General features: G+C 45.2%; 1 protein-coding gene across 1 annotated transcript in view; it reads left to right on the top strand.

Moving 5' to 3' along the window:
* The first annotated feature begins 9,915 nt into the window (after window positions 1–9,915).
* The window catches only part of TDRD9 (tudor domain containing 9), an 85,717-nt gene continuing 82,012 nt past the window's right edge, over window positions 9,916–13,620 (top strand). The window contains exon 1 of the mRNA XM_082216580.1: window positions 9,916–10,204. Within this exon, the coding sequence (XP_082072706.1) occupies window positions 10,050–10,204 (155 nt within the window). The 5' untranslated portion in view covers window positions 9,916–10,049. The remainder of the gene's footprint in view (window positions 10,205–13,620) is intronic.

Below are 13,620 nucleotides of genomic sequence, written 5' to 3'. Positions count from 1 at the left end.
GCTGCAAAAACCATTCTCTCCAGTCACAACCTCTATGGGGACAATGAACTACATTCGCTTTGGAATTTGTATTAGCAGGGTGGTTGTTGTTTTTAAATCACAGTAAATATGCGCCAAGAAGTACACTGGTGCCCCGCAAGACGAATGCCTCTCAAGACGGAAAACCCGCTAGACGAAAGGGTTTTCCGTTTTTGAGCTGCTTCGCAAGACGAAGGGCAATTTTGGAGGGCAACCAAAATGGTCAAAGGCCTGGAAATGATGCCTTATGAGGAACTGTTAAGGGAGCTGGGCATGTTTAGCCTGGAGAAGAGGAGGTTAAGGGGTGATATGATAGCCATGTTCAAATATATAAAAGGATGTCACATAGAGGAGGGAGAAAGGTTGTTTTCTGCTGCTCCAGAGAAGCGGACACGGAGCAATGGATCCAAACTACAAGAAAGAAGATTCCACCTAAACATTAGGAAGAACTTCCTGACAGTAAGAGCTGTTCGACAGTGGAATTTGATCCCAAGGAGTGTGGTGGAGTCTCCTTTGGAGGTCTTTAAGCAGAGGCTTGACAACCATATGTCAGGAGTGCTCTGATGGTTTCCTGCTTGGCAGGGGGTTGGACTCGATGGCCCTTGTGGTCTCTTCCAACTCTATGATTCTATGATTCTACGATTTTCCCTATGGGCTTGCTTTGCAAGACGAAAACGTCTTGCAAGTGTTCCGATTCCCCCCCCCTTTCTAAGCCGCTAATAGCCTTTTAGCCGCTAATCCGCTAAGCCTTTAATAGCCGCTAAGCCTTTAATAGCTGCTAAACCGCTAATAGGGTTGCTTCGCAAGACGAAAAAACCGCTAGACGAAGAGACTCGCGGAACGGATTAATTTCGTCTTGCGAGGCACCACTGTAGCAGCAAACATTTTCTGCTCTCTTTGGCAGGTTTGTGAGGTGAGATAAACACAGTTGTGCCCAATTGCAGTTGCAATAAAATCAAGTCACTCCAGTCCATTCATGTTCTAATTCAATATCTGATGTTTTCCCAAACAATCAGTCCATGTTCAGTCCTCATTGGGCTGTTTTTGGCGATTTGCTCTCACCTGACTTTTATTCTTTTTTTTTGGGGGGGGGGCGTGTTTCAGGTATTCGTATCTCTGCAAATCTCAGGGATCCCTGGAGTGCACGCTATTTCTGGCGCTCTTCTGACCCGGAAGCCAGTCCCTGCGGAAGAAAAAAAATGGCGCCACAGGGGGGGAAAGCACAGAATCCCCCCCCCGATCCACAGAACAGCTGTGGGCCAGTTCCAGGAAGCTCCCTGGGCCAGAACTGGCCCATGGGCTTTAGGTTGCTGACCTCTGATCAAGAGTATAAAGTAACAGTCTAAAGAATGGAACAGAAGAAAGTGTGAAACCACTTGAACAAATGGCAAATTCACATTTGGGATAGCACAAGTTTTGGGCCAGCATACCTTAAAAACCACTTGCCACTCTGTACACTAGTAGTACGGAACCTGTCAGACTCCCAACTCCTATCAGCTCCAGCCAGCATAGCCAATTGTGAGAGATGAGAGTTCTAGTCCACAGCAGCAGGAGGGCCACAGGTTCTCCACTCATGTCCTAAGATGTTCAGAGACCTTTCTCCAGGTTCCCCTACCTTCTGAGGTATTGCAGAAGTAATAGTTGTGGAATGCTCTCCCCTGGTGAGATTTAGCTGGCACCTACACTGATAACATTTCAGCACCAAGCAAATGTCTTTTATTTTCTCAGACCCTTTGATTTGTTTTCTCTTGGCTGGCAGTTTCTTATGCCGTTTTTACAGATCCTGCTTTTTTTAGCGTTTTTGTTGGCTGTCAGCCTTTTTATGTTCTGAAATTCTGTAAGCTGCCCTGGGAATCTGACTGAAGGCTGTGGTTTAAGGCTGTGGTTTAAACCCATATAATAGATGCCAGGCATATTATTATGTGTTATGTCAACATACTAATGCCCTACTCTGCTATTGTGTTGTACTGCAGAGTTGAAATGCAAAATATAATAAGTAGAAATAAATAAAAGTCACACATAATAAGAGATTTTGATCATATTTGGAAGTGGCATGCGATTAAGGTAATACAAATTGCACTAATAATAGACAGCACATTTATTGAGCAACACATTTATTCAGTCCATGGCAGATTACCACTGTGCTAATGCTGTACACAATTAATTTTCCATGGTGGCAGCTTGCTTCATCTACAGTCAGGATGGCGGTTCAAATTCATACTGAAGAACATTTAATGGTGGCCAGAAGAGGATTCTGAAACAACACACACAGACAAACTCAATTGATTGAGCAATTTTCAGGAAGCCATTTGCATTCAACTTCTATGCTGTCATGTTTAGCCACTTTATAAGGACTGAAAAATATTGCAGATCAAGTAGTGGAACACATTCTACCGTCCCCATCAACCTGGTGTGAACACATATGAAACCTGGCAACACCTTTAGAAAGTGTGTTAGTGAGTTTTCTCCAACAACGTTTCCCCTTTGTTAGTTATGTCTATGAGAAACCAATACTTTTAATGACTATATTGGTAAAAGGATACTTAAGTTCATCTATTTTTTTAAAATCAAAACGCGCAGTACGCTAAAATCTAGGTAGACAAGCAGCACAATTCTATGCATGACTACTGAGTACAAGGAGCCTTACTTTCTAGCAAGTGTCTTTAAGATTAGTCTGAGAGCCCCTTTGCTGTGCTGATGCAATCTCCACCCTAGTGACAACAAGCAAACACTAACTAGAGCAGTTGCAACACTTCTCAGAGAAGAAACGGGATGCCGCAGTTCAGTGGCTTCTAGCAAGGAGACACTGCTGATGCCCTCAGCAGTTGGGCAGCTGTTGCACAAGCTATGCCCTCTGCAGCACTCAAGAGCACAGATATACCTGAAGTTTGTAAGGGACATCAGTTTTGTTGATCTGGCACAGACAGTGACTATTTATTTATTTTAATACCAATTAGGTTCTAGCTGGCTGGATGATGAAATATAACAGCATGTAGGTTTGGTTTTAAAATATTATGGGCAAATGCCTGCAATATACAGTAGTTGGTTATAAATGATTTTTATTCAGAACATTTCAGAAGTGGCAGCAGCAATTTCAGAGTTTTGTACACACCCTCAGCATCAATGATTGGGAACTGTTTTACATTTTTTTGAGCTATTTCAAGCTCTGTCTTGACTAATTAAACATTTTGCAAAAGAAAAGCTGTCAGTACTTACTATTTTCCAGTGACTTTTTTTTACCTAAGAAAATGAAGAAATTAATTAGAAAACTACTAATTAACAGTTCTCGTCAAATTTAGGCACAATGAAAAAGCCAGATTTAAGCCATGTTTTAAACATGACTACTACATCTACATCAGAGGTCAAAATTCATGACTACCCAGTTTACCAGTTTCTAATCATTCTTAAGTGAGGCAATTCTACACCTGAGGTTTTTATTAAGGCTGAAGTCCTATGCAGTGGCCTGGGGATAAATCTCCATGAGTTTGGGATAGTCTTCACAGTAAACATGGATAGGATTGAGATGCACAACATTAACACTACTTATTGGAAAGAGATAGTAAGAAAATACTGCTGTGCAACTTGGTAAATATGGGCCATACAATAAGGGACTAGTCAAACTAATTTGTACTGGCACATGTACCTGAATAAATCATGAAAGTAATCCAAGACAGAAGTGTGGGAATCTGTTAATCTTTTACAAGAAGAATCCAAGATTTATCCTGGGCCTACCATAGTGTTCCACAGACCAAATGGAATGTGCACCTTTCATTGAAGCTGTTTTGATTAAATCAAGCTTAAAAAAAAAGAACTCAAAAAAAGAATAATAATAATAATAATTCACATAGAATTTCTTATTTGAAGTTAGGCCCTAGTTAAGGATGGCACCTCTCAGAATATTGAGAATTTTGCTATTAATATTATAGTTTATACAAGTTGTAGCTTGCTATTTTGCATTCAAATGAATGAAAGCTACTTCTGTATATATTTTTTACATATAACCATAAACATAATCCATTTTTTGTTTTGATTCAGTAGCTCACTATCATTATAGTTCTCTTGGGCTAATATCCTCTCCAAGCCAATTTTAGCTGACACCTATAATTGCAACTTTGGAAGAGAAACGCACAAAACTTACCTCCATAGGAGATTTTGTAAAAGATGAGGCTGGTTAAGAGGGCACCAACCCATAGTTCTTGGTGAACTTGAGTATGGTAAATCTTTTGCATGTCCCACCATCTTGTGAAAGCACTCTTAAACATCTGTAAGTTGGAACAGAATGGCAGTCTTAGTATTTTGAAGTTAGCAAATGTCTAACATTAGGGATATAGTTGTTGTTTTTGAAAAAAAGGAGTGGGGAACCTGTGGCCGTCCTCATGTTGCTACCAACTCCTACCATTCCTCACCATTGGTTATGCTGGCTGGGACTAATGGGAGTTAGGTTCCAACAATACCTGGAGGGCCACGGGTTCCCCATCCCTGAGTTACAGGCATAGGTCTCATTACAGGTACAGTGGTACCTCGGGTTACAAATGCTTCAGGTTATAAACTCCGCTAACCCGGAAGTATTGTATATGTAAGTATTGGAGCTCCAATACTTTGGCCACCTCATGGGAAGAGAAGACTCCCTGGAAAAGATCCTGAAGTTGGGAAAGACCGAGGGCACAAGGAGAAGGGAACGACGGAGGACGAAATGGTTGAACAGTGTTCTCGATGCTATGAACATGAGTTTGACCAAGCTGTGGGAGGCAGTGGAAGACAGGAGTGCCTGGCATGCTCTGGTCCATGGGGTCATGAAGAGTCGGACACGACTAAACAACAACCCGGAAGTAGTTGCTCCAGGTTGCGAACTTTGCCCCAGGATGAGAATGGAAATTGCGTGCTGGTGGCGCAGCGACAGCGAGAGTCCCCATTAGTGAAAGTGCATCTTGGGTTAAGAAAAGCTTCTGCTTAAGAACTGACCTCCGGAACAAATTAAGTTTGTAACCCGAAGTACCGCTATACTTAAAATCAAGAGAATGCTTAGCAACATGCCCAACTCCAATCAATGTTTAATTGCATTTTTTTTTTGGTTAATGTGTTACCTTCAATATGGTCTTTTTAACTCCAAGGTGTATGGCAAAATTCCCCAACCTGCTGCCCTCTAGGTGTTTTGGAGTACAACTTCCCAACTAACGTGCAGCCCCAACCACCACAGGGCAGGCTTAAAAACTTTTGCTTAAGAGTTCAGTCACTACAACATTTAGAGGTGTGAGATAGCTTTAATCAAAATGTGGAATGATTCTCAAGACCAGATTATGCCAGTGAACATGGTCATATGATTTTGACCACAGATGATAATGCAGGAATTCTACCAATGGCTGTCAAATGCCTCTTCAATGCTGTTTGCTCATCTGACATATTCTGAGGTGTCATCTTTTTAGACAGGAAAAGTCAACATGAAGAAAATGGTCTAATATGCAGATATCATGCACACTTGAAATGTCAAAATAAATTTGCCGTGTTGTTAATTGGCCTAGTGGGAATATCTCTCACTGATTCTGAAAGCTCTTTGCCAGTCCATTTCTAGGCATAATTGCTTTTGTTTACCTTTAAAGCCCTCGCACAACTTGAGCCCTAGATAACTGAAGGAGTGCTGGACTAAGGAGTGCACACTAAGATCATTGTTGAACGCCCTTCTCTGAGGTCAGAGCACCAAGAGATGAGACAGGTGGCAACTGTTGATGGATGCAATCCTATATTCACTATCATGAGAGTAAGTCCCCCTGACTTGACTTTCTAACTTCTGGGCAGCCAGAACAACTTCTACCATCTCTTCCTGCTCTGCAAATTGCTGCTGCTGTCTCTGCAGGAAAAGTGAAATGCCGGGCCATCTCTGGAGGAGGACCCACCCACCACTTGATTTATAGTAGCTGAGCCGACCTTCACATAGGTCTTCTGAGTTGAGTGGGGAGGAGGAGGTTTTCAGATACTTTGGGCGTAAGCCATGCTAGGGCTAGGCAGCTTTTCTCAATATCGGGGCCTCATATGTTGGGACTACAACGCCCATCATTCCAAGCCATCATGACCAGGGATCACGGGAGCTGTTGTTCAAGAACATCTGGGGACCCAATGTTGAGAATACAGTCATACCTCGGGTTAAACGCTTCAGGTTGTGTTTTTTCAGGTTATGGACACTCCGAAACCTGGAAGTACTGGAGCAGGTTACTTCTGGGTTTCGGAGGTCGCACATACGCAGAAGCGCTAAACTGTGCATGCACAGAAGCGCCGAATTGCAACCCGCGCGTGCACAGACGTGCTGCTGTGGTTTGCGAACGTGCATCCCGCACGGATCATGTTCACAACCCGAGCATCCACTGCATATATAAAACACACAAACTCACTCACTGTAAAAGAAGCAAGCCTTATGTTGCCCACCTCCCTTAGGAAGAATGCCTCACAGTGGATCAGACTCCCTCAGGAGGTGGTGGCCTCTCCTTCCTTGGAGGTTTTTAAGCAGAGGTTGGGTGGTCATCTGTCATGGCTGTTTGAGATTCCTGCTTTGCAAGGAGGTTGGGCTAGTTGACCCTTGGGGATCCCTCCCAAATCTACAATGACAAGAGCTGTTCAGCAGTGCAAGGTGGGGGGTGGACTCTCGTTCACCGGAGATTTTTGATTTTTTACACAGTGGGTCGAATAGCCATCTGTCAGGGATCCTTCAGCTGCGATTCCTGCACCGCAGCGGGGGTTGGATTAGATGACCCTCGGGAGTCCCTCTCATCTCCACGATTCCGGGATTGAGTCTCAGACCGGCCTCACCCGCCAAGCCAGTTTCTGCGGCTGACCCCTTGGGCTTGGCTCCTCAGTTTAAGTCTCTCTCTCTCTCTTTCCACACTCCCTCACGGTCCCGTAGCCAAGGCAACCCCGTTCGCCCTTCCGCAAGGCCGCCGGGCGGCCACCAAGGCGCGGGGACGAAGGCCCTCGACGCCGCCTCCGCCGCCGGGAGAACAGGGCAAAGCCTTCCGAAGGCTCGGAGCAAAAGGCCGGGCCTACCTCGAAGCCTGCGACACGACAAAGGAGGACGGCGAAGGTCACAAAGCTGCCGCCACCGGGACCGCCACCGCCGACCGTCGCAAGGCCTGCCGGGAGAAGAACGAGGCCTGCCTAGAGCGCCTCTTCGTCCGCTTCCTTCCGCTCGCAGCGCCCCCTACCCTGGAGGAGCTCGCACGACAGCCGCCGCTTTCGCCTGCCCTACCCGGTGGTGGACTGCACGTTGTAATAGGGATGATTCGCCTGGCCCAAGCTTTTATTTTATTTTATATGTCGCTTGACTGTGGGGGGGGGGGACACCTCGAAGCGGTTGCGCAAGGCAAATTTACAGCCGTAAATTTACAAACACGATTGCAGAAAGTTTTGCTTTGAAGCTGCCGCTCCCACCGATTTCAATGTACTGCATCCAGATATTAAAAGCTGCCGGATTTGCGAGCAGAGCCCATTGCATTGAGCAAGACTAGGAGCAGCATTAAAAAAAAAATCGCCTGGTCAAGAGTTCCTAGGATAGGAATTAATTCCTGCGCCGCTCGAGCTTTCCCCGGTCGCTCAGGATTCAGCTCGAAAGGTCTCAAATCGTGTTCGCTTTCAAATTAGAGCCAGATCTATGTACATGATTACTGGGAAATAAATCCAGTGGGGCTTGCTCCTAAGTAAGATTGCAATCTTACTCAGGGTGAGGATGAAGCCTATTAAATTCCGCGGGATTTTTCTTCTGATAATGCATAGGATCGGGCTGCAATAAAACCTCGTTAAAACAACAACGACGCCGCATGTGTTTGAACCATTAAGACCCGCATGTTTGGAGACATCACTGTGCAACATGGGAATAAAATAAGTCCCACTGAATTCAGCAAAACTTCCCTCGGAATAGGGTTGCATGGACCAGTGGCGTAGCGTGGGGGGTGCAGGGGGGCCGGCCGCACCGGGCGCAACATCTGGGGGTTAGGGTTAGGGGGCGCAAATCCACGGGTTAGGGGGCGCAAATTACTTGCCTTGCCCCGGGTGCTGACAACCCACGCTACGCCACTGGCATGGACTGGGGCAGTTCGACGTGCGATCCACATGCTTCTTAATTTAAGCGTCTTAAACCTGCTTGCCCAGGCTGTCATTTTTTAATTTTTCACCGCAAGCGCTTGTCTCTTCCCAATAGCAAAAGCAGCATAGGTTACCGGTGCGGCAGGTTCTCCGAGGAGCTCAAGGTGGCGCACGTAGTTTTAATTTTAATCCCTCACACCAACATTGCGAGGTGGGTTAGGCTGAGAGGCAGTGGCTGGCCCCACGTGATCCAGTGAGCTTGACACGTGTACTGTAAACAGGCACAGCTGCTGAAATTCTACTTCTCTTACAGCCGCTCAGTAATTATTTCGCTGAAGTTATTTGAGGATGATCGCAAATCCAGGTTGTTGAGCATGGATCTGAAGTACATAGCAGGCAGCTGCATTAGTAGGAGTCATTGGGCACAGTGGGACCTACTTCTGAGCAAACATATACCTGTATTTCTTTATTTTTACATGTATATCCTCAAGCAGGTGTATGATATTTCCCTCCTGCCGTTTTATATTCCCGACAGCCCTGCGAGAAAGAAGTGGCTGGCCTAAGATCACCCAACGAGCATCATTGCTGATTTTTTGGGTGGGGGGCGGGTTTCCTTGAACCTGGGTGGGTCTTCCCCATCTGTAGTCCGATGCTGTAACCGCTGTACCACACTGCACAGGATGGCGCTGTTTGTGGGCTAAACTGGACTGCCGCCTGCCTGCCGTAGAACAATTGCTAACCTCATTGTAACTAAAAAAGTGCGTATGAAGTGCATGTTTTCCCTCCAGCAGAGTGGCTTATTATGGTATGCACTTTTGTGTTTTTATATTGTAAACCGTCCTGTGATATTTGGAAGAAGGGCAGTATTGAAATTTAATAATAATAATATATCCATCCATACTGGGCAGCAGCAAAAAAATAAACAATACAAATGTTTGGGTAGAAACTCCTCGGTGCAGCCCAAGCAAGCTGACAGGATGCAAATCGTCTCCTCTCCGATGATCAGATTGTCATTTAATTAGCTGGAAGAATGAAAGAGATCCTTGGAAATCAGCTGTGCAAGAGTGCAAAGTGGTCGCCGCTGCATTGCTGCGTGCGGCAACCTCCACCCCCAAAAAGTCTAGTCGCCCCCTTTACCCTGCAGTAAGGTAGATTACATTTTTATTTAGAATTGCGAAAGAAAAGAGTAAAAGCGAGCCGATCCCGTCCTCTAGGCACGTTTACTCGTGGGTGGAAGAAAAACCGACGAGATAACTGCATTTTGCGCGATCGACGACAGAAGTATAGATAAACCGTATATTGTGGGTTTTATCTATCAGCCTTTCTCATCGACCTTGCGCCTCCCCCCCGAAGTTGTTGGACTACAATTCCCATCATCCGTGACCACTGCTCCTTCTAGCTAGGCATTGATGGGAGTTGTAGTCCAACAAAAACACGCTTAGCACTTTGCAGCGCAGTTTCCAATTTAGGGAGGAAAGAGCAGCCGGTAGCAAAAACACGAAAATTCACCGGATGGTTTTAAGCATGTGCGAGTAAAGGATGCAGGTCTTTCTCTAATATATACACATCCCATTTCACACTGCAGAGCTTACATTCGAGTAAAGGTGCGGAGAGCTTACATTCGAGTAAAGGTGCGGAAAGCACCGCAAGGTTGCTTGCAGGCCTAAACGCGCCTGAGTTGAAGTTGGACTTCGGATTCAAACGGGCTTGTGCGGTCCTTACGCACGTGGGCCGCGCGCGCCTAAACTGGGCGCAAGCCCCGTTTGAACGCGGCGGCAGTTACTTCTCAGTAGATGCGTAGGAGAGCTCTGCACCGGAAGCCACGCCCATTCAAGAGGAGTCGCAGAATTCTGCCTGCGGAATGTTTAGCACGTGGCTGTGGGTGGCGCCTAGCAATTAACCTGGGTTCTTAGGGAGGGGGCGCTGGCCCTGTTGGGTTGTCTTGGCTTGGCGAGGGGGCAGAGATGTTGCGAAAGCTCACATTGGACCAGATCAGCGACTGGTTCACCATCGGCAAGGCAGTCAGCGGAGTAGAGTTCTTGGGGGGGCAGCCCCAGGCTGGTGGACCGGCTCACAGCCCGGGGGGGTCTGCGAAAGAGCAGGCCCCTTCTGCCAATGCGTATGTATTTCTGCGGGACAGCTTGTTGCTCACCGTTATTTATTTATATTTTGTTTTGGATGCTTTACTGAAAAATGAAAAAAAGCACAAAACGACACGTGCACAGATTAAGATAAGACACAAGAAACAGTACCCATGTAGAAAACAAAAAGGAAAAAATAATAGTATTGTGTACGTTAAAAAAAAAGAGGGGGGAAGCTTGTTATTGTAGTTAACCAGATCGTAATCTAATTTGCCGTTATTTATTTTAAAAAGTTTAGCAACTTTCTCCAAAGGAGCCCAGGGATATATATGGGGAGGGGGGGGGTTACTGGTTTGTTTTGTTCTTGTCTTTATTATGTACTGTTTTTTGTGGTTTTATTCTGTGTTTTTATGCTGTGAACTGCCCTGAGGTTTTTTTTGATGAAGGGCGGCATACAAATTTAATAAACAGGATTTGTAGATTGCTGTTCCATTGAATGGTGGAAATAGTAATCTTGGGAAGAAATAGAGCTGCATAATGCACTCACCCCAAACCTAATTAGTAGAGTACATTAATCCCTGAGAAGAGTTGGGGCCTTGCAGGCTAACTTGCACAATCTATATTTATTGCTTACCGCATCACAGGGCAGTTGACAATATAAAAACACAAAAATGTGTAACCTAGTGAAAACAATACCCACCCCAAGGTTAAAATGCCATAGATTACAGTGGTACCTCGGGTTACATACGCTTCAGGTTACATACGCGTCAGGTTAAAGACTCCGCTAACCCAGAAATATTACTTCTGGTTAAGAACTTTACCTCAGGATGAGAACAGAAATCGTGCTCCGGTGGCGTGGCAGCAGCAGGAGGCCCCATTAGCTAAAGTGGTGCTTCAGGTTAAGAACAGTTTCAGGTTAAGAAAGGACCTCCGGAATGAATTAAGTACTTAACCCGAGGTACCACTGTATTTAATTTGTCCAAAGGAAAAATATGCCTTTTTCCAATAAAACATTCCATGCAGCTGATGAAGTGGTCTCTTCGGGACTGCTTTGTAACGAAAGATAGGCTGTACATCACAATCCTGTATGTGCTTACTCAAGAAGTAAGTGCCGTGGAGTTCACAGGGGCCTTACTCCCAGGTAGGTGTGGGGGGGATTGCTGCTTTTGTTGTGAAGATTATTTGTTCCTCATTGCAGGCAGATGTTTGTAGCTCCAGGAGACTGGAGGAAAGCAAGTGAAGAGAAATAGCCTTTTAGGAATACTCAGTCTAAAAAGACATTTGAGGCCCCAGAGTGTATGTTATGCGTTTCATTAGAAACAGAAGGGGGAAAGGGGGAGTATTTTAGGGGTATGATCCCACCTCAGTCACCTGGAAAAGCAGGTGGTGGAGGCTGAGTATCTGGCATGGGCATAGCCAGGATTTTTGTTGCGGGGTGCAGGCCTTTTGTTGGGGGGGGGGGCAGAACCTCAATTATATATTTTTGATTTTTATTCATGGGGCAGCTGCCCCTTCCTGCCCCACTCCCACTATGCCCATGCTACCTGGTAATGTGTTAACTACTGTTTGTGAACTTCTTGAAGGCATCTCTTTGGCCCCTGTGAGAGAGAATGCTGGACTAGATGAGCTTTTGATAGGATCTCTTAGGTATTGATTTGATGGATTGTTTGATTTCCAAGCTAATCGTGTTACCACCAGGTGATCAACACTTCACTTTCCCACTTTGGCCCTGCAGGCAGTTTTTGGAATGAAAGCAAAAGCTAACATACAATAATCTAAAAACAGCAGCAACAACACAGGAATCGATAAAATTAAAATCTAAGCTGTATAAATTAGAATTACAATTCAAAATTTCAAAGCCAGGAACCTTTCAGCGGCATATATTTTAAAATATCAGCGGGTAAGGTATGTCTTGGTCAAGTAAAACCTGACATGTGTGCGCTCTCTCTCAAAAGTCACAAGACTGATTTATAAAGCCACTTTTCCTTTATGTATTGATGGTTGACTCCTCTGCGGGAAGCATGAGTTCTTTGGGACAGGACTGGACAGGCACAGCTTTGCAGTAATCAGAATGGCTGCATATCTGTGCAAAATCTAGAACCATGTTATTCAAATGATGGGCCTTGGGCCATTTACAGGCAGGCCTCACCGCCACAAGCTCTTCAGCCTGCCCAGCCCCTTAATTATGTCATAGCTTTTTTGTTACAGATAGGTAGCCGTGTTGGTCTGCCATAGTCAAAATAAAAAAATTCCTTCCAGTAGCACCTTAAAGACCAACTAAGTTAGTTCTTGGTATGAGCTTTCGTGTGCATGCACACTTCTTCAGATACGTATCATACCAAGAACTAACTTAGTTGGTCTTTAAGGTGCTACTGGAAGGAATTTTTTTATTATAGCTTTTTTGGTTAGGCTGGTGCCTGCACCAACAACTCCTTGCCTTCAGAGTCAAGATGGCTGGGAGATGTTCAGGGGCAAAAGGAAGGAAGGAAGGTCTCTCTCCTAAGTGCAGAAAAAGCTCGAGGAGGAAGTGAAGGAAATTAGAATGTGAGAGAAAAGTTTTCATATTTATTAATAATAACAATAGACTGGAAACCAAAAGGGATTGGATAGAGCAGAAATGTAATGGGATCATGGAGGAGGGATGATGGAATAAATGGGAGTTTTGAAGGCAGGGAATAAGGTACAAGCTGAGTGTGAAAGGAGAAAGGGAGAAGAAATTACAAGAGGGGGGGGTAAAAAAATACTTAGAGAGGCATGTGGGAGTGGGAAGGGAAAATGATATATATGTTTTTGGGTTTCCTCACAGGCAAGCATCTTCTGGCTGGCCACTTTGAGAATAGGATCATAGAATTGTAGTGTTGGAAGGGGTCATGTGGGTCATCTAGACCAACCCCCTGAAATGCAGGATTTTTTTTGCCCAAGGTGGGGTTCGTTTGGCCATATCCAGCAGGGCTCTGCTTACATTCTTCTCTTCCAAAGATTAACAATATGATAGCAGCTGAGAGAGATTCTCTCCCCCCGCCTCCATTCAGTCAACAGGTCAGAGTCAGTTGGGTGTAGTGGTTAGAGTATTGGACTAGGTCCCGATATCTCTGACCACTGGCAGTGATGACAAGGCGCTGATGTGATTTGTAGTTCAATACCATCCACAGGGCCATCAATTCCCTGGCCCTCCCAACACCATAAATGCAGACTGCGCATGCACCAATTTGTGTGGAGGTCTCTGCATATCCTGCTGTGGAACTGTTGGTTGTTGCAGGGGTTTTTTTGGGGGGGGCGGTGTCTGGAAGATAAATTTTGGGGAATAAGGCTTCCTTTCTTTGGGAGGGCTTTATTTAAATAAAAAGGATAGGTGCGTAAAAGGCAGAAAATCAAGATCGGGCTGCAAAGGGGAATCGACGGAACTCAGAGATCAGCTTCTGAACAGCGGTTTTTCCCCTCATGCTAGGAGTGC

This window comes from Podarcis vaucheri (assembly GCF_965113315.1).
Source record: "Podarcis vaucheri genome assembly, chromosome: 1".
In the NCBI taxonomy this organism is placed as follows: domain Eukaryota; kingdom Metazoa; phylum Chordata; class Lepidosauria; order Squamata; family Lacertidae; genus Podarcis; species Podarcis vaucheri.
This window is presented reverse-complemented; position numbering and strand designations above follow the sequence as displayed.